Raw genomic sequence first — 27,135 nt, 5'->3', positions numbered from 1 at the left:
TCTCATACTGCTTCTGGCTCTGACCTCTCATACTGCTTCTGGCTCTGACCTCTCATACCCATTCTGGCTCTGACCTCTCATACTGATTCTGGCTCTCACCTCTCAGACTGATTCTGGCTCTGACCTCTCATACTATTTCTGGCTCTGACCTCTCAGTCTGATTCTGGCTCTGAGCTTTCAGACTGATTCCGGCTCTGACCTCTCATACTGATTTCGGCTCTGACCTCTCATACCGATTCTGGCTCTGACCTCTCATACCGATTCTGGCTCTGACCTCTCATACCGATTCTGGCTCTGACCTCTCATACCGATTCTGGCTCTGACCTCTCAGACTGATTCTGGCTCTGACCTCTCATACTAATTCTGGCTCTGACCTCTCAGTCTGATTCTGGTTCTGACTTCTCATACTGATTCTGGCTCTGACCTCTCATACCGATTCTGGCTCTGACCTCTCAGACTGCTTCTGGCTCTGACCTCTCATACCGATTCTGGCTCTGACCTCTCATACCGATTCTGGCTCTGACCTCTCAGACTGATTCTGGCTCTGACCTCTCATACTAATTCTGGCTCTGACCTCCCAGTCTGATTCTGGTTCTGAATTCTCAGACTGATTCTGGCTCTGACCTCTCAGACTGATTCTGGCTCTTACCTCCAAGACTGATTCTGGCTTTGACCTCTCAGTCTGATTCTGTCTCTGACCTTTCATACTGATTCTGGCTCTGACCTCTCATACTAATTCTGGCTCTGACCTCTCATACCGATTCTGGCTCTGACCTCTCATACTGATTCTGGCTCTGATCTCTCAGACTGATTCTGGCTCTGACCTCTCAGACCGATTCTGGCTCTGACCTCTCATACCGATTCCGGTTCTGAAATCTCATACCGATTCTGGCTCTGACCTCTCAGACTGATTCTGGCTCTGACCTCTCAGACTGATTCTGGCTCTTCTGGTTCTGAATTCTCAGACTGATTCTGGCTCTGACCTCTCAGTCTGATTCTGGCTCTGACCTCTCAGACTGATTCTGGCTCTGACCTCTCATACTGATTCTGGCTCTGACCTTTCATACTGATTCTGGCTCTGAATTCTCAGACTGATTCTGGCTCTGATCTCTCATACTGATTCTGGCTCTGACCTTTCATACTGATTCTGGCTCTGACCTCTCAGACTGATTCTGGCTCTGACCTCTCATACTGATTCTGGCTCTGACCTCTCAGTCTGATTCTGGCTGTGACCTTTCATACTGATTCTGGCTCTGACCTCTCAGACTGACTCTGGCTCTGACCTCTCAGACTGATTCTGGCTCTGACCTCTCATACTGATTCTGGCTCTGACCTCTCATACTGATTCTGGCTCTGACCGCATATATATGCGCTCATGCTGGTGTCCCATATATATATGTGCTCATGTATGTATATATGTATATGTACATATATATATATATATATATATATATATATACACAGGGTGCTTGCATATATATACTGGGTGTCCCAAAAAAATGCGCGCGCACATGTGCGCGGGTGTCGCATATATATGCGCGCTCGCATATATATGCGCGCTCGCATATATATATGCGCTCGCATATATATATAAAACTTGTGCGAGTGCATATATATGCGAGCGCATTTTTTTGGGACATTATTTATATATATATATATATATATATATATATATATATGCATATATTTATATATTTATAAATATGCGCGGGTGTCCCATATATATGCGCTTGCACATATGTATACATTTTTTTGGGAACCCTGTATATGCGCGCACATATATATATATATATATATATATATATATATATATATATTTATACAGGGTGCTCGCATATATATACTGGGTGTCCCAAAAAAATGCAAACGCATATATATGGGACACCCACGCACATGTGCGCGTGCATTTTTTTGGGACACCCTGTGTGTGTGTGTGTATATATATATATATATATATATATATATATATGCGCTCATATACAGGGTATACACATTTTAGCAGCTGATATCTCAATTATTTATTCTTTCTTTACAGACTAAACCCATTAAACCGAATGATGGCATACAGACTTGACTTTGAAAAAAGGAAATTTATTCTAAAATGCTACTGGAAGTATGAAAACGCAGTAGAAGTGCAATGACAATTTAGGCGGGAGTTTAACAAAGAACCACCTACACGAGTTACCATCACTATTAGAGATAAGTTTTAAGCTGATGGAAATGTTCAGGACGTCTATAAGAAGCGTTCCGGAAGACCACGTACCTCGACAAGCCCCATAAAAGAAGAAAGATTACTGGAAACGTTTCAACGAAGTCCAAGAAACTCTTTGCGGCAAGCTAGTCGTGAGGTAGGGATTTCAAACTCATCAGTTCATCACATCATGAAACGTTGTCTGTGGAGAAGTTACATTCCAAGATTAGTCCATGCTCTTAATGACGATGATCCAGACCGAACAATATGGTACTTGGAACAATGTAACGAAAATGCACACTTTCCCACAGATTGTGTGGAGTGATGAGGCCACATTCAAATTAAATGGTTCGATTAACAGACACAATTGCACCTACTGGGGACCTGAGAATAACACATGGTAGTGTGGAGGTGCCCCATCTTTCTTCAAAATGACATGTCCCCTGTATACTGTGTTTCGTTACGATGCCGGGGATACCAAATTTATATGGTTTTATTTACTTTTTGACCCTTTAAAAAAATCCAAAACTGTGTTAAAATTTTTTTTTTTGAAAAGTCATCATATTCCGACAGCCGTAACTTTTTTATACGTCCGTGTACGGGGATGTATAGGGCGTCTTTTTTTGCGGGGTCAGGTGTACTTTTTAGTTCTACCATTTTCGGGAAATGTTATTGCTTTGATCACTTTTTATTAAAATTTTTATCAGAATCAAAACTGTGAAAAAACGGCGGTTTGGTACTTTTGACCATTTTTCTTACTACGGCGTTTACTGAACAGGAAAAATATTTGTATTGCTTTGTAAAGCGGGCGATTTCGGACGCGGGGATACCTAACATGTATGTGTTTCACAGTTTTTAACTACTTTTATATGTGTTCTAGGGAAAGGGGGGTGATTTGAATTTTTAATCCTTTTTATATTTTTTTTAAACTTTTTTTTTGCATTTATTAGACCTCTTAGGGGTACTGACATGGGTGGGCGGTGTCGCGGATTGTCAGAGCGGTGGGGGTCGGCAAACATGGCTGCTCCGGAGCGTTAAAGGGGCTCTATCAGCAAAATCATGCTGATAGAGCCCCACATATGCGTGCATAGCCTTTAAAAAGGCTATTCAGGCGCCGTAAATGTTAAATTAAACTACCCCCCCCCCCCCCCGTTTTAAAATAATAACTTAAAAAAGAATGTGCTCTACTTACGGAACGTGCACCCTGGGCGGGCATTCAGGGCGTGTCTTCATCTTCTTCCCCGCCTCTTCTTCCTCTGACGTCTTCGGGTCCCGTCCTCCTCCGGCGCTTGCTCGCGGACACTGATAAAAAAAAAAATAGCCCGGGCACATGCGCAGTAGCCGTAGTAGAAGCCGCGTGCTACTGCGCATGCGCCCGGGCTATTTTTTTTTTTATCAGTGTCCGCGAGCAAGCGCCGGAGGAGGACGGGACCCGAAGACGTCAGAGGAAGAATAGGCGGGGAAGAAGAAGACGGTGCACTCTGAATGCGTGCACGTTCCGTAAGTAGAGAACATTCTTTTTTAAGTTATTATTTTAAAACGGGGGGGTAGTTTAATTTAACTTTTACAGTGCCTGAATAGCCTTTTTAAAGGCTATGCACGCATATGTGGGGCTCTATCAGCATGATTTTGCTGATAGAGCCCCTTTAAAGAGAGCCTTCTGGAGTATCGGTAAGGTGAGGGGCAAAGTGGTAAAGTATATGAAGAGCTCAACGGAAAAATGGCCTAAGTCCACATTTTGTCATATTTCAAATTATTACCTAGAAAGCTTCTTTGTACCTCGTTCTATGCATTGGGTTTACAAGGTACCTAGGATTAATGACCTAAGTCCATATATTTCAATGCAGAAGAATTTACATTCAATGGAATAATGGCCTAAGTCCAATACAAACTTACTTACTTCACTCTCGTTGGTCATTTTTTCATTGAAATCGTGACTTCCAGTCTGTTGTTTATATTAGTGTAAAAACTTTGTCTTATTGTTTAAAAGGCTATAATGGCTGCATGAGCAGTACCGTTATATGGTTGGGCAACATTCAGCAGACTGAGAAGAGAAAGAATAAGAGAAAAAAAGAGCAGCAGACTCATGTGAATCCACAACAGCTGTATGGTGGGTTGATTCCAATAAAGAAGGCAAAGTTTGATGACCTTCAAACTCTGTCGAAATTCTGCAGCAAAGATGCGCAGTGCTTCTTTGCTTCATTACCTGTGCAAAAGAAGCAAAAACAAGTCTCCACCTCTGACTGTTCGAGCAGCTCCGAAGATCTAGAATAGAAGTAGCTGTATTCCTTCAGAGCCACAGCATTAGTGCTATAAATAATAAAATTCCATTTTAGAAACTATCGATAATTTAAACTAATAATAATAATAATAAATAATAGTAATAATTATTAATAATAATAAATAGTAGTAATTAATTAATAATATTAAATAAATAATATATATATTTATACATGAAGCTGCAATTTTTTTAATAAATAATACAATTTATGATTAGGATTAACAATATTGATTTTTGGACTTAGGCCATTTTTCCGTTGAGCTCTTCATATGTATATGAGATTGTGTGGGGTTAGGGGCTAGGCTGCAGAGGGCAATATGAATTTTGTGGCTTGCTATGGTCCAAAGTGTGTGAGATTGCAGAGATGGTGGTGTGAGTTTGGGATTTGGGGGGGTCCTGGCACAAACATATGTGCGCTATTGTGACGAAAAGTAGCCTATTGCGCAATCAGGTGTATTAACTATGTTTGTGGAAACTTTCAGCCAAATCGGTCGAGCGGGTTTTGCGTGATTGAGTAACAAACATCCAAACACACAAACCCACAAACTTTCACATTTATAATATTAATAGGATATCAGCCATGTGTGAGGTAAATACATGAGGGGACTATGTGACTGTATATATAATGAGGTAATACTGCAGTATATAGGATATATCAGCCATGTCTGCAGTGTGTGTGAGGTAAATACATGAGGGGACTATGAGACTGTGTTTGTTTTTGTGTGTATATATATATATATATATATATATATATATATGTATATAAAATATGAGGTAATACTGCAGTATATATCAAAGAATTACCAAAAGCACACGTGAACCAGGCCTAAATCTGAAAAGTCCTAAACCAGGCCAGCGAGGAGCTGAGGCAGAGCCCATTACATTCAGCAGCTGTGCAGCTCCCACCTCCAGCACACAGACACAGGACATCACTGGAGAGGCAGACATTACAGGACTCACTGGTAAGTAATGGAGGAATTACAGGCTCACAAACAAATGCTGTAGATAGAGACTGTGTATAGATTAAAGGGTACTATTCCGTTATCGGGCCAGCAGCAGCGCAGTTCAGCAGCAGCTTTCGGGACAGCAGTTCAGCAGCGGGAATTACAATGACATCCGAGGACTGCTGGCCCGATGCTTGTGCCCAGTAACCAGTACATCGATGACCCCCCTCCCCCATCCTTCTCCTCCTGCCAGTGCTGCCCCCCAGCTCTCCTTACATCTTCCCCGTACCCTCTCCCCGCCACACGACTAGGCCTCACCTCAGCGCTAGTACCGAGACCGAAAGGAAAGACACCGGGGCTCAATCCAGGCCCTGACAAGAAACACGCCGACTATAGGAACGGTGAGCTACAGCGAGCCGGAGGGACAAACTTTCTGCAGCGTCCGGCGGCTATCTAGTAGCATTCATTGCTCAAGATTTACGGTGAGGCCTATTACAGGGAGAGGGTACGGGGCAGATGTAAGAAGAGCTGGGGGGCAGCACTGGAAGGAAGAGGAGGATGAGGGCATCGATCGATGTACTGCCTACTACACACAAGCACGGCCTCTATCATCGGGCCAGCATCGGCTTAGTCATGTGGCGGGGAGAGGGTACGGGGTAGATGTAAGGAGAGCTGGGGGGCAGCACTGGAAGGAGGAGGAGATGGAGGGGGGGTCATTGATGTACTGGCTACTGGGCACAAGCATCGGGCCAGCAGTCCTCGGATGTCATTGTAATTCCCGCTGCTGAACTGAACTGCTGTCCCGAAAGCTGGTGCTGAAATGCGCTGCTGCTGGCCCGATAACGGAATAGTACCGATTAAAGACTGCAAATCCTAAGTGTAAAGGCCAATACTACTACCTTCTCATTCCAGAAGGGAGAAGTGTACAAACAGGTACAACAGCTGCAGAAACCTTCATCTGTCCCTCAGCAACAATGGGGAGCCCTGGTACCATCAGAGGCACCACAAGTCCCAGCACAGACAGTGCAGCAGCAGCAGCACAGTAGACATGTATCCATGTGTCAGGTTGATGTGGTGACACAGCAGAGCTCTATTTTTGGGGCACTGATAACACTGTACCTGAGGGGTTGGGGCTGGAGATAATACATAGTCCGTGTGGTATATAGATCCTGATGATGTCATAGAGGTGGATGGGGGGGGGCAGGTGGTTGTATAAAGTGATGTGTGTGATTTCCTTCCTCTAAGAGGGCGTTCACACTACCGTCGGTGTCCGCTGCTCATGTGCGTTCAAAATCTTGTGCGGACATTAGCATCGGACACTAGCTGCGTCCGTGACATTTTGCATTGATTTAAATGGAGAACGGGTGCGTTCTTTTACAGTCCGTGCCTGTCCGTTCCCAAAGATGTTCGACTTTTCAAGCGAATAGAAAAAACCTACGTCGGGTTTTGCTGTCTGCTTGAAAAGTCGGACATCTTTGAGAACGGACAGTTAAGGACAGGCACGGACTGTAAAAGAACGCACCCGATGTCCATTTAAATAAATGCAAAATGTCACGGACACAGCTAGTGTTGGCTATTAATGTCCGCACAAGATTTTGAACAGACATGAGCAGCGGACACTAGCTGTCAGACACCGATGGTAGTGTGAACGCTCCCTAACAGGCACATAAGGTTTGTGTCCTGCCCGGTGGATCAGAATCTGATGCTAAAGTGTTGTCATCTCCTTTTACATGTTTCTGTTAATGGTCTATTCTAATTAGAGAGGTTGTAGGACCATTTATGTGGCGTTCACACTTGCGCCCCTTTCCGCTCATTGGTTTCTGTCCTAATCCCTGGAGGAACTGCATAAGGGACGGCTTGCTGGTGGTCGGTTTTAAAATCCATTCATTAAAATGCGTTTTTAAAAGCAAACCACCGGTGTCTGTATGCAGCCTCTCCGTGGCGAAACCATTTTTTTGCACAGACGCAAAGGCCTGCATGTCCGACTTTATGTCCGTGAAAAAACCAAAAAAAAACCCAGTTTCACCGCGGAGACGCTGCATACAGACACCGGTGGTTGTACAATTTTCCAATATACTTTCTGTATCAATTCCTCACGGTTTGCTTGATCTCTGCTTGTTGTCATACATTCTATTACTTCTAGTGGATACAAGTCTGACCATGGTCATGTGATGAGGACACAGGTTCAGCTCGTTACAGTCACAGCCCAGTAATCAGACACCTGCCTGGTAACGAGCTGTGTGCTAATGACATGACCATGGTCAGACTTGTGTCCACTAGAAGTAACAGAATGAATGACAGCAAGCAGAGATCTAGAAAACTGCGAGGAATTGATACAGAAAGTATATTGGGAAATTATATATCTCTTTATTGTACAAACAATAGCATTTGTTTCAAATATTGGTCTGAAAGTGGCCAACCCCTATAAAGGGATTCTATCATTAAAACTCATTTTTTCCTGCCTACCATGTAGGGAATAGCCTTAGGGGTATTCCCATGTACATAGTTTTTAAAAAAAAAAAAAAAAATTGTAGATAATTAGAACTTAAACATTTTTGCAAATATAAGTAATTAAACATTTTGCAGAGTTTTAAAGATTTTCTCTATCTTGTGGTCACAGTCTGATGTCTTGATCGGTTGCCAGGAGATACGACCATGAATGCAGGACCTTTTAAGGTCAGAACATCAGCCATGATTTCTTTATTGTGGCCGGGATATCTTCTGATACATGTAGTGTCTCTGCCTCATAGCTCTGTTATAATAGTTAGGTTCCTGACAAGTTCCAGACCATAGAAAGTTTCTGCATTAGTGGTCGTAAACCATTGGCGACCGATCAAGACAACAAACTGTCACCACTAAGATGATTAGAGAAATTCTTTAAAACTTTGCAGAATTTTTAATTACTTATATTTGCAAAAATGTTTATCTTTTAATTATCTACAAATATAGATATCATTATGTACATGAGAATACCCTTTAAGAAAAGCTATTCTTCTCCTACCATTAGGTGTTTTCTCCGGGGCGCTGTTCGGTATATAATCCGGTTTTCACCTGTATGCAAATGAGTTCTCTCGCAGCACTGGGTGTGTTCCCAATGCTGCAAGAGAACTCTCCAGCGCCGCCTCCATCTTCTTCAGGAACAGGTCTTCTTCCGGCAGTGGCTTCAAACTTCTAGGCCTCAGGCCTAGCGCAAAGCTGACTGCACATGCCCGCCGGCCACAAGAAAATGGCCACTTACACAGTATTGTAAGCGGCCATTTTCTTGTGGCTGGCAGGCATGCGCAGTTGGCTGCCCGAGGGCCTAGAAGTTTGAAGCCAGCACCGAAAGAAGACGCGAAGAGAGGCCATTCCAGAAGAAGATGGAGGCGGCGCTGGAGAGTTCTCTCGCAGCATTGGGGATGCCCCCAGTGCTGCGAGAGCACTCATTTGCATTTTGATCAAACAAATATTGTTTTGCAAAAATTATTACAAATTATGAAAAAAATTAGATTTTCATTTTCTTCAAATACGGTATGTGTCATTTTAAAGGCAGGTTTTTTTTGTACACAACACATCTAAAAGAAGAAACACACCCCAAAATATATCACCCCACTTCTCCCGTGTTAAAAAATATACACTTTGTGGCCTTAGTCCTATGTACGCACATACAGTAGGGCCCAAGAGGTAGGGAGGGCCAACTGGATTTCAAAACACAAATTTTGCTTGCAGATATTTTAGGCCTGTTGCACATTCTAACAAGATTTGAGTTACCAAAGCAATTGAAAACCCCCATAAATGACACCATATTATAAACTAGACCTCTTAAGGTATTCATTGAGGGGTATAGTGAGCATTTTGACCTTATAGCCGTTCCACAGATTTTACTAACCTTGGGATGTGTAGGTTAAAAATTACTAAAATGGTCCTTTATCCCCAAAGTTTTCATTTTCACAAGGGGTTAAGGGTAAGTTCACATGGGGTTTTTTTGGTCAGGATTTTGAGGCTGTATCCGCTTCAAAATCCTGACCAAAAAGACAGTTCCCATTGAAATCAATCAGTTCTTTTTTCCTGGGAGCCAGAATAAACAAAAAAGAAGCGAGATGTTCATTCTTTCAGGCGAATTCGCCTTGCGACATCCGCCTGAAGATATTCCCTTCCGACTAGGCCCATTCATTTGGGCCTAATCTGGAGCGGAGTGCGTGATTGGATGCCACTACACTGCATCGGCATTCAGTCACCGCTACCTGTATTTTGGAGGCCGCCTAAGGTTCCAATCCAAAAAAACTATGTGTGAACTTGCCATAAAGGAGAAAAATCTCTGTGCAGTTTGTTAAACAATTTCTCCTGGACATGGCAATACCCCATAAATGGTCATAATCTGCTGCATAGGTACTTGATGGGGCTTAGAATGGAAAGAGCGCTATTTTGATTTTAGAGGGCAGATTTTGCTGGAATAGTTTCCAGGTGCCCAGGTGAATTTTTTAAAGAAATATGCCATTTCGGTGCCCAATACGTTGTACCCACTTTGTGTTGTCAGAGAGAAAAAAATATATTTGTAGGTGTAAACTGCTGCCTGGGCACACAGCAAGGCTCAGAAGGGAAGGAGCACTGCACTTTTTAGCTTTTGGGGTACAGATTTAGAGGGACTTTCTGGGCGCCATGTTGTTTTTGCAGAGCTCTGGAGTTGACAGTAAACTGGAATTCATCAAGAAGTGACCCATTTTGTAGGGACAATTTTAGGGTCTCTGCAAATGTGACATGGTGTCCAAAAACGAACATATAAATCTGTACTCCAAAAGCACATATCGCTCCTTCACATCTGCGCCCTGCTGTGTACCCAAATAGCAGTGTATGTCCACATGTATGACACTGGTGTACCCCGGATAACGTACTTAATACCATATGTGGGTAGAAACGGCTGTTCGGGCACAGAAGGGAAGGAGCGCTATTTTGTTTTTTGGAGCACAATTTGGTTTTTGGACATCATGCCACTTTTGCAAAGCCCTTGAATTGCCAATAAAGTGGAATCTGCAGACATGTCACCCCATTTTGGACACTACCCCACTGATGGGATTTATCAGGTGGCGTAGCAAGCATTTTTAACCCTTGAGTGTTGCATTTATTTAGTTTCCAGAAATGAATGTGCAGCTAATAATGAGAAGTTAAAAATGAAATTTTTCCAGAGATTCGCCATCTCAGTGCCCGATATGTTGTGCCCAACTTATGTCAGCCGTGCTTTTTATTGGTACTGTTGTGGGGTTCATATGACTTTTTAATCACTTTTTATAGCATATTTTGTAAGGTTAGATGGCAAAAAAATCACTACTTCTGGAAGGTTTTTTCTGGGGGGGGGGGGGGGGGGGTTCCGATGTTCACCGTGTACATTAAATATTGTTTCAGTTTTATTGTACAGATTGTTATGGACACGGCAATACCAAATATGCATTGTTTTATTATTTATAAATTTTTAGGTTTTTTTTTTAATATAATTGATCTTCTTTAGAAAAAAGGGGCTTTATAACTTTATTAATTTTTTCAAACACTTTATTTACACTTTTTTTTCACTTTTTCATGTGTCCCTTTGACACTTGATTCAGCAATAATTTAATTGTTGAATCAATAGTATACAATGGGAGAAACAGGCTGCACAGTAGGCCACAGGAAAATGGCCGACGGATATGAGCAGTCCTGTCCTCTGATTGGATCAGGACGTTGTTGTTATACATAGTGAGTGGAGCATGACACCATAACTCTGGGCCTGCCCTAATTTCTTACAGGGAATAAAAGTTTTGCAAAGATGTAAACTCATCCTGATACATTGTTTCATTTGCTCTAGTTTTAAAGAGGACCTTTCACCACTTTTGGGCACATGCAGTGTTATATACTGCTGGAAAGCTGACAGTGCGCTGAATTCAGCACACTGTCGGCTTTCCCGATCTGTGCCCGGTGTAAAGAGCTTACGGTGCCGGTACCGTAGTGCTCTATGGTCAGAAGGGCATTTCTGACCATTAGCCAGAGACGTCCTTCTGCCTCGCGGCGCCTATCGCACTGTGCTGTGGAGCGGTGAGGAACGCCCCCTCCCTCTGCTCACACAGCTCGTCCATAGACCAGCATTATCAGGAGCGGGAGGGGGGCGTTCCTCCCCGCTCCACAGCACAGCGTGATTGGCGCCGCGAGGCAGAAGGACGTCTCTGGCTAATGGTGAGAAACGTCCTTCTGACCATAGAGCACTACGGTACCGGCACCGTAAGCTCTTTACACCGGGCACAGATCGGGAAAGCCGACAGTGCGCTGAATTCAGCGCACTGTCAGCTTTCCAGCAGTATATAACACTGCATGTGCCCAAAAGTGGTGAAAGGTCCTCTTTAAGATCACTGTTTGCTGTCGCTGGGAATGTTCACAACTGCCCTGCTCTTGTCCTGTTGACTTCGGAGCACAACTCGTGACAGTACAAAGCCAGATACACTGTAACAAGTCCATGACCTGTGCCATTACTTTGTATTATGTAGGGTTAACCTGTTCTTTCTATCATTCCCCAGCTCGAAGCATTTAAGTATCCAACAGTCTGTGAGATTCTGGATGAACTGGAAGATGCGGTGAAGATCCTCGAATCTTCATCAGAGCTGTAGTACTCGTTGGGAAGCCCAATGTGTGAGCTGTAAATAATTGTACAGTCGGGGGTTATTTAAAATGGTTTTTGGGGCCCACAAGCTGGTAAAGCAGGATCATGAGATCAGTGTCACGTGTTCTGGTGTCCTCATATTTAGTTGTAATAACCATACCCACCTCAAGTGACTATGTCTCTGTACAATTACTTACTTTTTTTTAAATCAGGTTTTATTTTAAACATATTTTAAAATAATTTTTGGTAAGGTTTTAAATATTTTCCATTTTATATCTAGATTTAAAAATTAAATAAATCTGCAGTTCTGACTCTGGCCACAAAGCCAAATAGTATGCTGAGGCTTCCTGTTTTCTGAAGGAGATTTCTTTGCAGCAGTCACCTCACTTACTGCTCCTTATCTACATATACATGATAGATGTGATCATCAAAGTCCACCATTCACAATAAGTGAGGTGATATCTTACCTACCACCCCCCCCCCCTCTCCACTGTAGGGGGTCATAGAGCATGCCCAAAAACTCTCCCATGCAAGTCCCCTTTCTGTTAGGTCCGTGGCCCATTTCCAGAAATTAAAAAATTAAAATTAAAAACTAGTGTACATTTAGCAGCAAAAGTTGAGATTCCAATTTTTTTTAATTTATTTATTTATTTATTTTTCTTCAATATATACCGTATTTTTCGGACTATAAGACGCACCCAGGTTTTAGAGGAGAAAAATAGGGAAAAAAAATTTTCAGGCAAAAAATGGTAAAATATTTAATATATGGGAGTTGTAGTTTTGGAACAGCTGCAAGGCCACATTGACAGGTGACCCTGCAGCTGTACGGGGATGTATAGGGCGTTTTTTTTGTGGGGCCAGGTGTAGACCGGGCATTTTCAGACACAGGGATACCTAATGTATATGTTTCACAGTAATGTTATACTTTTATATGTATTCTAGGGAAAGGAGGTGAACTTTTATTTATTTTATATTATATTTTTTTGTGGTTTTTTTTTTTTTTTTTTTTTTTTTTTTACTATTTTATTATCCCCCGCCTAGAGGGCTTGAACCTGCAATCATTTGATTGCAAGTCCCATAGACGGCAATACAAGTGTATTGCCGTCTATGGGAGATTCTATACATTACTATCGCGGAGGGTCATAGACCAGCCGCGATAGTAATATATATCTATGACAAGCCTGGGAGCCTTCATTAGGCTCCCGGCTGTCATCGGAACAGGTCGGCTCCTGCGGCCTCGCCGTGCAGGAGCCGGCCTGCATCACTAAAGGTATGAGGCCGGGGGGGGGGGCTAACTGACTGCCGGGACCTGCGGAGGAGCAGTGGGTTTGCAGCATGGCCGTGCTACTGCCACCGCTGTTTTTCTTCAGCGGCAGTAGCGTGGCAATCTGCAGGCCCCGGCAGCTAAGACAGTCCCCGGCATCTGCTGTAATAGACCGGCGGATGCCGGGGTGTGTCTTAGCTGCCGGGGCCTGCAGTATTGTCACACTCCTGCCGCTGAAGAAAACCAGCGGTGGCAGTAGCGCGGCAATCTGCAGGCCCCGGCAGCTAAGACACTCCCCGGCATCCGCCGGTCTATTACAGCAGATGCCGGGGACTGTCTTAGCTGCCGGGGCCTGCGGATTGCCGCGCTACTGCCGCTGAAGAAAACCAGCGGTGGCAGAAGCGCAGCCATGCTGCAAACCCACATTCAGACTATAAGACGCACCCTCATTTTCCTCTGAAATTTGGGGGAAAAAAAGTGTGTCTTATAGTCCGAAAAATACGGTAGATAATAACATGGAAAGTTATAAAATAGAGATGGGTGAATCTATTTTGCAGAAGTGGAATTCGATCCGAATTTCAGGAAATCTTCAATTCACTAAGCATCCGAATCATAATTTTTCATAAAATGGCTGCTGCACATGTTAGACAGGGAACTCTGGGAACGCGGGATCACCCCTAGTGCCATGTGGGTAGCTAATCTGCAGCCAGCCGGTCCTGTGATGTTACAACCCTATAAAACCCTCAGCCATTTTAGCTGCAGTCACATTGCGCTTACTGCAGGGACAGACGTCAGCAAGAGCTAGGGAAAGAGTTAGGGAACAAATAGAAGTTCAGGGAATGAACATTACAAGTGTAGGGAAAGGGAGGAATTTAAAGAAGATTTTGGGGTGGTTGCAGCATCATTTGCAGCAAGAATTGAAATACACATTGCAGCACTCAGTGCAATCATACTGCTGCTCATTACTCATACCTGTGTGTACAAGATGGAACACAACAAACCTTTTGCAGTGCAGTACAGCAAAATAACCCAGTGAATTATCATCCACTAATATCTGCAGTTATCTGTTCTAACGCCTTTTTAACCCCTTCCCACTGACGGCATATTTCGATTTTCATTTTTGACACCCGCCACCTGCCCTTCCAAACTCCATAACTTTTTTTATTTTTTCACTCTCAGAGCCATATGAGGTCTTAATCTTTGCGGGACAAATTGTTCTTCATGAGGCTACCATTAGTTATTCTTTATAATGTACTGGGAAGCTGGAAAAAAATTCAGAATAGGGTGGATTTGAAAAAAAAAAAAAAAGCATTTGTTCAACTTTGTTTTGGGCTTCGGTTTTACGGCATTCACTGTGCAGTCAAAATGACATGTTACCTGTACTCTATGTTTCGGTACGATTCCAGGGATACCAAATTTATATGGCTTTATTTACATTTTAATCCCTTAAATCCAAAACTGTGTTAAAACCTTTTTTTTCTAAAAGTTGTCATATTCTGACACCCATAACTTTTTTTATACTAATAATGTAAGGTGAGTAGCCTTAATGAAGCATTAAAAACTATTTTTATTATTAACTTGTTAAAACCTCAAACTTCTTTAAAACAAACAAAAAATTCCCACCCCCCCAAACAAAATAGACAGAGAGAGATAGGTCTGTACTGATTGCACCCCAATCCTGACAGTGCATTAATCTATAATTCATACAGCCAAGATTCTATCTCGCCTCAATTAGAGTGTTCACTATGGTCTGTACTCTAGCTGACTATCGCTCAAATTATTCCAGTAGGAAGGGATATAGGATTTTAGGATATAGAGACAGCTTCCATAGGGTTTATCCCTTCCTATTATTATTCTGGGTGCCAGCTATCACAGGGAAAATGGCGCCTAGGTCAGACTGAGGCGCCAGAGGGGTTAATGCCCCCGATTGGTGCGGGCACCGACCGGGGGCATTACTGCTGGGTGTCTACTGTATAAAACAGTAGACTGTTGTACGGCAGATGTTGGGAAGGGGTCGTTTATTATAAGGGGCTTATTCACCTGTTCTTTCAAAGTATAATATTACAGGCCATTTTTCAGTACTATTGTGCCAAAGAAAACTGAATTCTTAACCAGTAACCTCTGCAGTCATCTTGTACAACACCTTTTTAAAGGTGTTTATTAGTGGAGAAAAAAATTCCAAGTATAAAATTAGAGGCCATTTTGCAGTACAGTACTGCCAAAAATCATAATTCTTATCCGGTAATCTCTGCCTTTATCACCCTTTTTTTTTTTTTTTTTTTTTTTTTTTTTTACAGATGTTCATTAGTGGAGAGAGAAATAAGGGGCATATGCCAAAGTGTTTAACTATGGAGGCCATTAACCCCTGCATGGGTGCCGCCGTTTTGCCGCTAATCGCCGACACCTGGAGCAAGATCTAGAGCCGACGTGACTTTGGCATAACAGCCGGGAGCCTTGTAAATCTCTAAAAATATTTTTCCTGGGGCGTGGCCTAGCTATGGCGGTGTAAAAACGCGTGTTGCTGAGCTCCTCTCTGACAGATCCCCGGGCCAGATCTTCTACTTACCCAACCGGCTCCTTACCACTCTCTCCATGGGGACGAACCGTCGTGGACCTGCCCGGTCCTCTTCACAGCTGCCGGCAACGCTGTCTTCCTCCACAGCGCTTCATCGCCTTTTTGGGTCTCTGGAGCTGTGCAGCAAGACCTGTCCAAGATGACGCCGTCCTCTTCCACTGACCCAGCAGCGCTCCCGCCTCTTCAAGACAGCGCTCTCCCTGTCGGCACCACGTCTTCATTCTGCTCCCTAGACGGCTCTGTGGCCTCCCTTCCACCCAGCCGTGGACAAGGTTCGCCGGTGGACATACAAGGAGGACCTTCCCTGCATTCCTCATCTACAGCGCTGCAGTGTGTGCTCGGAGGTACCCTCCCCTCTGCATCTGTTCCTGTAATGGACACTGACTTTCCTTCCCTGCCTCCCTCTCTGGTGGCCATGTCCTCCTCTGGCTGGCCCACAGCACTCCTGTCCCCTCACAGCAGCCTCCACTGCTTCAGTTTTCTTCAGTGATTTGGGGTACCCTGGATCCCCCTCCTAAGTGGCCATCTCATGGATCTCCCTCTATCCTAGGCCGGGAACCCACTGCAACTCCTCCTGGCAATGCTGACTTCAGTGACGGCGCCTCTACTCTACCTCCTCTACTGGTTATCGGTGATGTGGTGGCACCCCTGGGGGATACTCTGGGCGAATTGCGTCGTCTCAGCACAAATCTTAGTTCTATTCCTACCAAGGCTGACATGTAGGCCTATGTTTTGAGATAGGAACAGTCATATAAGGCCGAACTCTCAGCAGTGTCTTCCTCTGTACGGCGCTTGGAGCGCCGCATGGCTGCGGTTGAGACCTCCTCCTCCGCCAACTCTTTTCAGTTCAGGGACTCTGTTTTGCAGCCCCATTCCCACCAACTCCAGCGTCTGACCAATACTACAGACGGTCTGGAGAATCGCAATAGGTGGAACAATATCCTCTTACCAGGTCTCCCAGATTCTGTCGACCACAAGCAGCTGGATGGAACTTTGCGTTCTGTGTTTAACTCACTCCTGGGTGTTCCCCTGGACTCACCCTTGGAACTTGACCATACCCATTGGTTGCTGGGCCCACGTGCTCCTGGCTCCAGTGCTCCTGAAAATGTGATCTGTCGGGTCCACCTCTACCAATTAAAGGAGGCGATCATGCGTGTCGCTTCTTCCTGACCTCTCTAGGCTGACTGGCCAAGCGCCGTGCCCTCAAACCAATGTTGGATGTTCTGATCCATCACCAGATCCCGTATTCCTGGGGTTTTCCATTTCATCTGCAGGTCCATAAGGATGGCCGGTTTCTGGCTCTTCATCATCCCAACGAGATTCTTTCCTTCATGCTGGTTCTCGGTTTGCCTCCTGTGGACGTTTCCAGCTGGCCTTCCTTCCAGAGTGCTCCCTCCTCCGAGAGCCCAACGCAAGTCCTGCCAGTGCAGAAGATCTCGTTCTCCTGCATCTACTAGAGCTCCTGCAGCGTGGGTCACTCCACCACCCTGAACCTGGACTATTTGGTATTTTTCTTCCCTTTTTTAAAATGCGGAGGGTTCTGCTCCTGGGGCCCCGGCGGTGGCTCTGATTTTGTGGGCTAGGTTTGCCCTGGCCACCCTTGGTTCCCACGAGCATCACCCCAATACGGGGGTCTTCTCCCTCCCTTCCTTTTTTCTTTGATATTCTTATATCTTATGGTTACTTCCCTTACATTGTTTGATGTGCTTTACTGTGTTTTTGCCTCATCTTTAATTCATTTTCCCTGTTCATTATTGGACCAGTTGGATTCCATATTTTACTAGAGACTGTTGTTATTGTGTTTGGCCCGGGGCCTCTGAGGAGGGGCAGCGCCGTTTTATTGAAGGCTCATCTCCCACTGGGGTCCTCGCGCTACTGTGTAGTGCGATTTTGGTGCTTTTTTGTCACCTTTCCCCACCTTTTCTAGGGAGGCTTCTCCTCCCTCACTTAATGGTGTTCCGTTTTTGTTTGTGTCCTTTTCCTTATCTGGTTCCCCTCTGTGTCTTTGTCTGGTCTCGTCGTCGTCTTTCCTCCCCTCTTGTTTTTTTGTGTTGTTTCTTGTGCAACCTGGGTATGGCTTCTATTACTCTCTGCTCTTTTAATGCTAGGGGCCTTAATGTCCCTCAAAACGAAACCAAATTCTGTGCCACTTTCATAAATCCCATTCTCATATTTTTTTTCTCCAGGAGACCCAGAAGGACCTCATTCCTGACATCCGCAGCAGGTTTTATCCCGCGTGGTTCCACATCACCAGCCCGTCCTCCAAATCCAAGGGAGTTTCTATTGCCTTGCATCGTTCTTTGCAGCATGAAGTCTTGGACTCTGTGCTAGATCCTGAGGGCAGGTATTATCTTCTTGAAGTTACGTATTGATAGTACAGTGATCACTGTGGCGGGAGGCTACCTTCCCAATCAGCAACAGATGGTCTATTTTAGGTCCCTTTTGAGTAAATTGGCCGACTCTAGTGAGGGGGTGGTTCTCCTAGGGGGCTACTTTAATTTTGTCCTTGATCCGACTGTGACTCCTCCCTTCCACGTGCGGTTTGTGCCACATGCAGTTGTGCAGGACTCAGCTCCGCAGGCTTCGATCTTCCCTTCATTCTCATCACTTAGTTGATGTCTGGCAGATTCTTCATCCGCAGGGACGAGACTTTAAGTTTCACTCTCTTGCCCATGGCTCCTACGGGCTACTGGATTTTTTCTTGATTAGTCATCTTGTCCTTTCCTGGTCTCCGTCAGCTCGGATAGGTTCAGTTCTTTGGTCAGATCATGCCCCGGTCTTCCTCTCCCTTGTGGTTCCGGGCCTCACTCCCCATCCTTTTACGTGGCGCCTTAATGACGGCCTCCTTAAAGATGTGATGTGCCACTCCGCAATCACAGACACAATCCGGGAGTTTGAAGCGCCTCATTTACACGACCCGACCCCCCTTCCGACGTGATGCGAGGCCCTCAAGTGCGTCCTCCATGGCGTCCTTATACAGCACGGCTCACGCTTTAAAAAGGAACGCTCTGCTTGGATATCTTCCAAGTTGGCTCATATCCATAGCCTGGAAGAGGAGCATAAGCGGACCTTAGAGCCTTCGACCCTCAATGAACTTCTCAATGCCCGGAAGGAACTCAGCTCCTTCCTGGACGAAATGCCTGCCTGTCAGAGGGATAGGTAGAAAAAGCATTTCTAAGAATTCTCTGAAAAATGCAGCCACTCGCTCGCTAGGCGCCTTCATCCTCACCTCTCGGCGACCTACATTCCCTGCATCTGGAATAGTGCTGCCCGTACTGTGCATGATCCAACTGCTATCGTGAACTCCTTCCACGACTATTAATGCGATTTGTGTATCCTTTCAGGGCATTATGCCGACCTGGAGGTGGCCCTGCACAAAATGCGGGAGTATGTTGCCGCTACGGCCCTCCCCACTCTATATCGGGCCGCTAGGTCTGCCCTTGACTCTCCTTTTACTGAGGAGGAGATGGTCATTCAGTCGACTACGTTGGGCAAATCTCCGGGCCCAGACGGGTTCACCCCCCTCTTCTACAAATCTTGCCGGGAACTACTGACTCCCTTTTTGCTCCACGTGTTTAATAGCATGATGCGGACACCCCCTTTACTCGCCAATCTCTCTCAGCCCTTGTTACCATTCTGCCCAAGCCCAGTAAAGATCCAAGTTGTTGCGTAAGCTACTGTACGATTTCTCTATTAAACATTGACATCAAACTCTATGCCAAACTGCTCGCAAACCGCCTGAGCCCCTTGATGTCCCATCTGATTCACATGGACCAGGTTGGATTTATCCCGGGCCGCAAAGCCAGGGATAACGTCTGTAATTCCATCCTTGTTGCCAGTGCTGCACGTTCTAGTAATTCTCCCTTATGCCTTTTATCCGTCGATGCCAAGAAGGCATTCAATTGCGTCCATTGGGGTTTCCTGCGAGCGATCCTAGAGCAGGTAGGGGTTGGCTCTGGTTTCTTGCAGAAAGTCATGTCCTTATATGGTGATGCTTCGACGAGGATTTGCTCCAACGGCCTGTTGTCTGATTTTTTCCTGGTGCGTAATGGTACCTGCCAGGGTTGCCCTCTGTCCTCTCTGCTCTACGCTCTGGTGATGGAACACCTTGCAGTCGCCTTGCGTTCCCGTCTGGATGTCTTGGGCCTCCCGGTGGGTCGTTCCCATATTCGGCTATCTCTTTACGCAGACGATCTGCTTCAGTAACGTTTCCAACTTTAAGGTCAATTTAACGAAAGGAGAGGCCCTCAATGTGTCGCTTTCGCAGTCGGAAGTTGCTCACCTAGCCGCGAGCTTCCCCTTTAAGTGGCAGCCTAGTTCCATCAAGTATTTGGGTATCCACATTTCTTCTGACCCCTCTGACTTGAACTATCTTCCCCTGCTTGAGAAAACCACTGCTGACCTGAAACCTACGGGACCCTTGGTCTGTCCTGGTTTGGCCGCATTAACGCCCTGAAAATGGATGTGCTACCTAGGTTTCTTTTTTATTTCTGCTATTCCTTTTTATTTATGCTATTTCATGATCTTGCAGGCTCAAATTCCGTTCCCTCACTCGGCGTAAGGCTAATGAAGGGGCGGGGCTCCCTAATCTTTTTTAATACCACCACTCGGCGGTCCTGCTCCGCCTCTTTCACTGGCGGTTCCGTGCCCCTGACAAGCAATGGGTCTCCATAGAGGCGGATCTTCTCGCCGCTCATCTTGCTTCTTTACCATAGAGCCCCTCCCATTTTCGTCCATCATCGGCTCTCAAGTCCAGCTCTCTTCTCATTTTCTGGCGACATTGGATCGCATTTGTCAATCAGCTTCATTGGCTAGGGTTCCTTGCCCCTTGACTCCCTTTTTCCGGAACGCTATGTTCCTTCCTGGTCTGTCTGTTCGCCACTTTCTCTGCTGGTCTGCCAATGATATCAGGCTTGGGTCGATTGTAGGGTCCTCGTTTTTTCCGTCTCTCGGACGGCTTTTTCTTCTCTCTCCTGGCTGGAATATAACCAGCTATCGACATTTTTCTGTAGGTTTGCTTTGCAACCTTCACTTTCTACGGCCCCGACCGCCTTGGAGACTGTGTTCCTTCAATCGGAGGTACTGACTAGGGTTCTCTCTTTCATCTACGATGTCCTCCTGACAGCTGCTACCCCGGGTCTTCCTCCCTACACTAGAGCTTGGGATTCCAACTTGGGTTCACACATATCTGCTGCTGATTGGGCCCTGCTTGTTGTTCGTTCATAAACTACTGCTGCCCTGTAGCGCTCAGAAGTACTTTAAAATCTTAGCTCGCTGGTACCGATGTCTGACCCTCCTGCACCATATTTATTCCTCTGTTTCTGACGTGTGCTAGCGCTGTGGTACTGCCGTGGGGTCTTTTTTCCACATTTGGCGGGAATGCAGCCGATCCAGGCGTTCTGGTCTTCTGTTTTCACCGTTAACTAGAAGGTTAGTGGTTGTTCGGTGCCCCCCTCCCCTCAGATAGCACTTCTTTCCGTTATTCCAGGGATGATTTCCAAGGTCAAGGGCGACCTTCTGCAACATTTTCTCACGGATGCCAGGATGGTATTCCGTCGCCACTGGCACAGCCCTGTAATGCTGTGTTTGACAGAATGGCTCCAGGATCTCCTCCTTATCAGGAGAATGGAGGCTCTGATTGCAGAGGATTCTACTGACCCATCTAAATTTGAGACCCTCTGGCAGTTGTGGGTTGAGTTCCAGGAAACTGCAGAATTTTCTTCGCTCTTTGGTCTTTAGGGTACCCCCATCCTTCTTCCTACTACTGTGCCCACCCTGGTCTCCTGTCTCTTTCCCTCTTGTGTCTTGTCTTTGTCGTGTCCCTTTTGAGTTGTTTATTGCTCCTATTGTTTCCCGGGATCGTCCTGGCCTTTGGTGTCCTCCGTTCTCATTGTTTTTCTGTATTTTTTTATGATGTTGTATCTAGCCCATATTCAAGCTCTTGCATTGACCCTTTCAGGGCTTTGTTTCTTTCTTTGTTTTTTTTTTTTATTTAAATGTAGATTGTGAGACCCATATTAGGGATCACAATGCACATATATTTTTTTTTCTTTTTATGTCTTTGTAGAATGGGAGGAAATCCACGCAAACACGGGGAGAACATACAAACTTCTTGCAGATGTTATTACTGGCGGGATTTGGACCCAGGACTCAGGAGCCACCGTGTTGCCCTGCTTTGTTTCTTTTTTATGCATACTATAGCTTGATACTGTTTTGCCTTATTTTGTTTGTTTTATAAAAATTTCAATAAAAATTTATTACACCTAAAAATATTTTCCTATACGGTAAACGCCGTAGCGGGAAAAAAAGTAAAAAGTGCCAAACCGCCATTTTTTCACTCTTTTGCCTCTGATAAAAATTTGAATAAAAAATGATCACAGCAATAGCAATTCCCTAAAATTCGGTGTCCAACAGGTAGTGTCCGCTGCAAATGTCCGTTCAAAATCTTGCATTGTGACATTTTTCATTCATTTAAATGGACATCGGGTGCGTTGTTTTACACTCCGTGCCTGTCCTTAAGTGTCCGTTCCTAAAGATGTCTGACTTTTCAAGCGGACAGAAAAAACCTACATGTCTGGTTTTGCTGTCCGCTTGAAAAGTCGGACATCTTTAGGAACGGACACTTAAGGACAGGCACGGAGTGTAAAACAACAGACCCGATATCCATTTACCGTATTTTTCGGACTATAAGACGCACTGGACTATAAGACGCAAATACAGTAAATGAATGAAAAATGTCACGGACACAGCCAGTGTCCGCTGCTAATGTCCGTGCAAGATTTTGAATGGACATTCGCAGTGGACCCTACCTGTCGGACACCAACGGTAGTGTGAACGCTTCCTAATTTATATCCCGCTCCTGCCACATCCTCACTCTGGCACTGGGTCACCGTATGATCTCCTAAGGCTGTTGCTATTTCCACATTACACCTTACCACTCTGTGGCCTACTCATGCTGCTGCCACCTCCGCACTCTGCTATTGCGTCACTGTATGGCCTCCTCACTCTGCTGCCACCTCCCCACTCTGCCGCTGGGTTAATTTATGGCCTCATCACGCTGCTGCTGCCAGCCCACTCTGCCACTAACTCATTGTATGTCCTCCTCACTCTGCTGCCACCTGCTCACCCTTCCACTGGGTCACTGTATGGCCTCCTAAGGCTGCTGCTGTCTCCCTACTCTGCCATTGGGTCATTGCATGGCCTCCTCACGCTGCTGAAGCCTCTCCTCTCTGCCACTGGGCACTGTATGGCCTCCAAAGGCTGTTGCTACCTCCACATTATATCACCTTGCTACTCTGTGGCCTCCTCATGCTGCTCCTACCCCAACAATTTGTCACCATGTCACTATGATGCCCTCTCCACTCTGTCAGGGAGGCTCTACTTGTATAAGCATTTACTAGAACAGGTTCTGTAGACATCTTTGTGGAATCAGCAGATGAGGGTGTCAAAGGAGGGCGCTCTTTCGCACTACTGTAGGATCTTGGGCCTCTGCACGGTTGTTTATACCTGGTACGAACATCGATGTGTAAGGCTGAGCTCACACTTGAGCTATTTGGTCAGTTTTGGTCACATAACTGAACAAATAAGTGAAGTGTGCAGCGGTTCTAATAGCAAAGCCTGTCATGTGCGTGTCATACTGACTCACTGTATTGTTTCACTACCACAGCAGACGCCCGTAAATGAAAAAGCGTTCGGTTGAACACGAAATGGCTGTTGCCCCTCTTTTTTGCCTGAGAATGCCTCTTCTCCCTCCAAAGGATGTTTTTTAAAGAATGCCTAATAAAGGAACTGATTTTAGGAAGAATCATTGATTACTGACTGGTGAGTGTCCGCCCACGTTTTTTCTTATATTTTACATTTTCAGACCTAATGTGTGTGTTTCACAGTAATTTTTAACTTTTATATGTCTGCTAGGAAAAAGGGAAGAAATGAGTAACATTTCCGTTCTGCAGCCTTTGATGCCGGGGTTTGATATATTCTACTTAGTCCTTATATCTCATCCTTGCTGTCAGGGAATAAACTTTCTTAACATCCAGAGACCAAAATCCCCTCCAGCTCATGTCCAGCTGTCACAGCGGCAGGGGTTGTTGTAGTGAATCATCTCTGAAGGGAACCTGCAGAACTTTTCATTATCCAGTTAGTAGAAATATTTACGCCAAGCCGTGCTTGGTTATACATGGCTCTCCTATGACTGTAGATCTCAGTTCTCCAGCCCTCAGGCACACACAGATTCACGATATTGGCCTTTGGCAGTGTCAGGCTTGGATCTGGATTTGCAATGGACCAAACTTTGGACTGGCAGCTACAGAAATCTTGTGGAGGAACCAGAGATGTGGGAAAGCCTCCTTTTTACTCCTTTTTTTTTTTTTTTAGAATTCTCCCACCCAGCGTGAGTACAAGTTGTCATGTCGTAGCAAGGTAAGACTACGTCAACCAACGCCAGAAGGGCAGCACTCACCACACAGCCAAGGGGCACAACCGGGTTTTGTCCATTTTGGAGACTCATGGTTCCCACCCCTCCAGCAGCTACCAGACAGAGGTAGATGCTACCTGTATATCAAGATATACAGTTCAATACATCATGAAATACAGGACACACATCACAGGACATAAGAACATCGTCCTCCTATGGCCATGTTAATTAAGATGGTGGCTCCTGTCCCCCTTACACTACACCCGTACTTAAGTTAGAAGAATAGTTAGGAAAAGTTGGATGCCACAAGCCGTTTTATTCCCCTCAGTGATGGAGAGATGTGTTCATACTAACCTGAAGATCCTCCCCAGAACTTGACGGGACCAAGCATGTAGATGTGCACCCAAACAGACATGGTGGAAATGCTACACAAGGTTTAAGTGTGATTGTGTCAAAAAAATAAGTTAAAGGGACAGTCTGGGGACTTTAATTTATTTCCTCTGTACGTTTGTTCAAGCTCTACCTGGAGGCTTTGGGTTGGTTCTGACCCAGGTCACCTATAATATGGGGGCCAAATTTACTATCATCAACAAGCCCTGTGAAAACTGTAAAAGGGGGTAGCGGGCAAAATGACCTAAGGGTTAAAGAGGTTGGCCACTTTATAGCTAATAGTTTGTAATGTGCAGCGCAAGATCAATAATAAACTTACTCATAGACAATCATTTCTATTTCTGTCTCTTGTTACGGAGTGGGCATGTCTGTGCTTGCAGGAAGGTCCTTGCACATGTAATAAAGTTGTATCCCATTGCAGTGGAGGAACATGGATAGATATGAGGCGCATTGGCGTAACTACCGGGTAGCAGGGTTAGCGGCTGACAGGCCCAGAACGTTAGGGGCCTGACGACAGCCGCTGCGTTTTTTTTTCTTAATAGGCCATTTCCGGCTGGAGTTACTCCAGCCGGTAGCGGGCCCTATTTACTTACTGATCCTGGCAGGGTCGGGATCGGTAAGTGATGCTGTAGGCCCCACAAGCACTATTATTATACTCGGGGTCTTTTCAGACCCCTGAGTATTATGATCAGAGGCCCAGGAGAGGTAAGGGAACATAAAAAACATTGTTACTTACCTCTCCGCACTCCACACAGGCATCGAGCCTAGTTGTGTGACGTCTGTACGTCATTAAAGATGGCCGACACCACCGAGTACTGCAGCGGAGCCGGAGATAGGTACGTAACAGTGTTTTTTATGTTTGCATCCCTTCCCTCTGGGGTCTCCGATAATTTGTTCATGGGTGTTCATTATGGGGCAAAATATTGTGTGCAGGGGCCTCAATGGGACATAATACGGGGGAGGGGGGGGTGCATTGTTTACTGTGGCGGAGACATTTGGGGTGCATAGTGTGCTGTGGGGGTGAGAGATATGGGGTGCACAGTGTTCTGTGGGGGACAGATGTGGGGTGCATTGTGTAGTGGGGTAGAGATGTAGGGTGCATGGTGCACTGTGGGGGAAGATCTGGGGTGCATTGTGAAGTGGGGATGAGAGATGTATGGTGTTTTGGAATCAGCAGACGAGGGAAAGGAGGGCGCTCTTTCGCACTGCAGTAGGATCTTGGGCCGCTGCATGGTTGTTTATACCTGGTGTGAACATCGATGTGTAAGGCTGAGTTCACACTTCACTTATTTGGCCAGTTACACGTGTATTGCAGAGCAAAGGAAGCAGTCATCCTGTGCAGACGCACGGGATGACTGCTTCCATTCCTGGCAGGATCAACCAGGTAAGTGGAGGGGACGGCATGGGGCAGACCTGGGGTCACTGATCAGACCCCGGGCTGCCCACTACCAACACCGGCACTCCCCGGCACCGGGGGGTGCCAATCGGCACCAGTATGTCCCGATCCCCAGAGATGCCAGTGGTCATGTTTGACTGCCAGCATCTCAGGGGTTAACACCCGTGATCAGACCCGGTTCCGACCGCGGGTGTTACAGGTCATTGTCAGCCGTATGTTACGGCTGACACCCGCAGGGCATGGTGCACACACAGGTTCTGTGTGCACCATGCAGGCGCCGTAGTAGTACGGCGGTGTGCAGGAAGTCCTTCCCGGCAGCGCCGTACTATTACGGCGGATGTCGGGAAGGGGTTAAATTGCATTTTTTTTTATGTTATTCATAGGTTTGTTTCCCAGATCTGTTCCTTTTGGAATAGAAATACTAGTTTGGCCAAACCTCGTATCATAGCATAAAGGGATCCTAGGATAGTCTGACGCCCAGATTCCTGTTTTGTACGTGTGCTGCTGTGATTTTGGAAATATTTTAACAATAAAGAAGAAGTTTGTTTTCACCTTTCCACGTAACCTGGCTGGAATCAATTTTCTTGTTGGAAGCACTAAAGGGATCCTATCATTCAAACTAATTTTTCTCTCAGTGCTGCGAGAGAACTCTCTCCAGACGCCACCTCCATCTTCTTCAGGAACGTCCTCTTCACGCGTCTTTTTCCGACGCAGGCGGTCAAACTTGTAGGCCTTGGGCAGGGCCAATTGTGCATGCCTGCGGTCACAAGAAAAATGGCCGCTTACACAGTAAGTAAGCGGCCATTTTCTTGTGGCCTGTGGGCATGCGCAGTCGGCTCTGCCCGAGGCCTACAAGTTTGACCACCTGCAGCGGAAGAGGACGTTCCTGAAGAAGATGGAGGCAGCGCTGGAGAGTTCTCTTGCATCATTGGGGACGCCCCCAGTGCTGCAAGAGAACTCATTTGCATACAGACAAAAAAACGGGATTTCAAGCGAACGGTGGCACAGAGAAGACATCGAAAGGTAGGAGAAGAATAGCCTTTCTTTAAAAGGATAAAAAAAAATTAGTTTGAATGATAG

At 45.6% G+C, this 27,135-nt stretch overlaps 1 protein-coding gene across 1 annotated transcript in view; it reads right to left on the bottom strand.

The window, feature by feature from the left end:
* The window catches only part of LOC142219130 (scavenger receptor cysteine-rich domain-containing protein DMBT1-like), a 164,555-nt gene that overhangs the window by 110,825 nt on the left and 26,595 nt on the right, over positions 1-27,135 (bottom strand). Inside the window, exon 2 of the mRNA XM_075288096.1 lies at positions 17,733-17,752. Coding sequence (XP_075144197.1) covers positions 17,733-17,752 — 20 coding nt within the window. The remainder of the gene's footprint in view (positions 1-17,732; positions 17,753-27,135) is intronic.

This window comes from Leptodactylus fuscus, chromosome 10, assembly GCF_031893055.1.
Source record: "Leptodactylus fuscus isolate aLepFus1 chromosome 10, aLepFus1.hap2, whole genome shotgun sequence".
In the NCBI taxonomy this organism is placed as follows: Eukaryota; Metazoa; Chordata; class Amphibia; order Anura; family Leptodactylidae; genus Leptodactylus; species Leptodactylus fuscus.
This window is presented reverse-complemented; position numbering and strand designations above follow the sequence as displayed.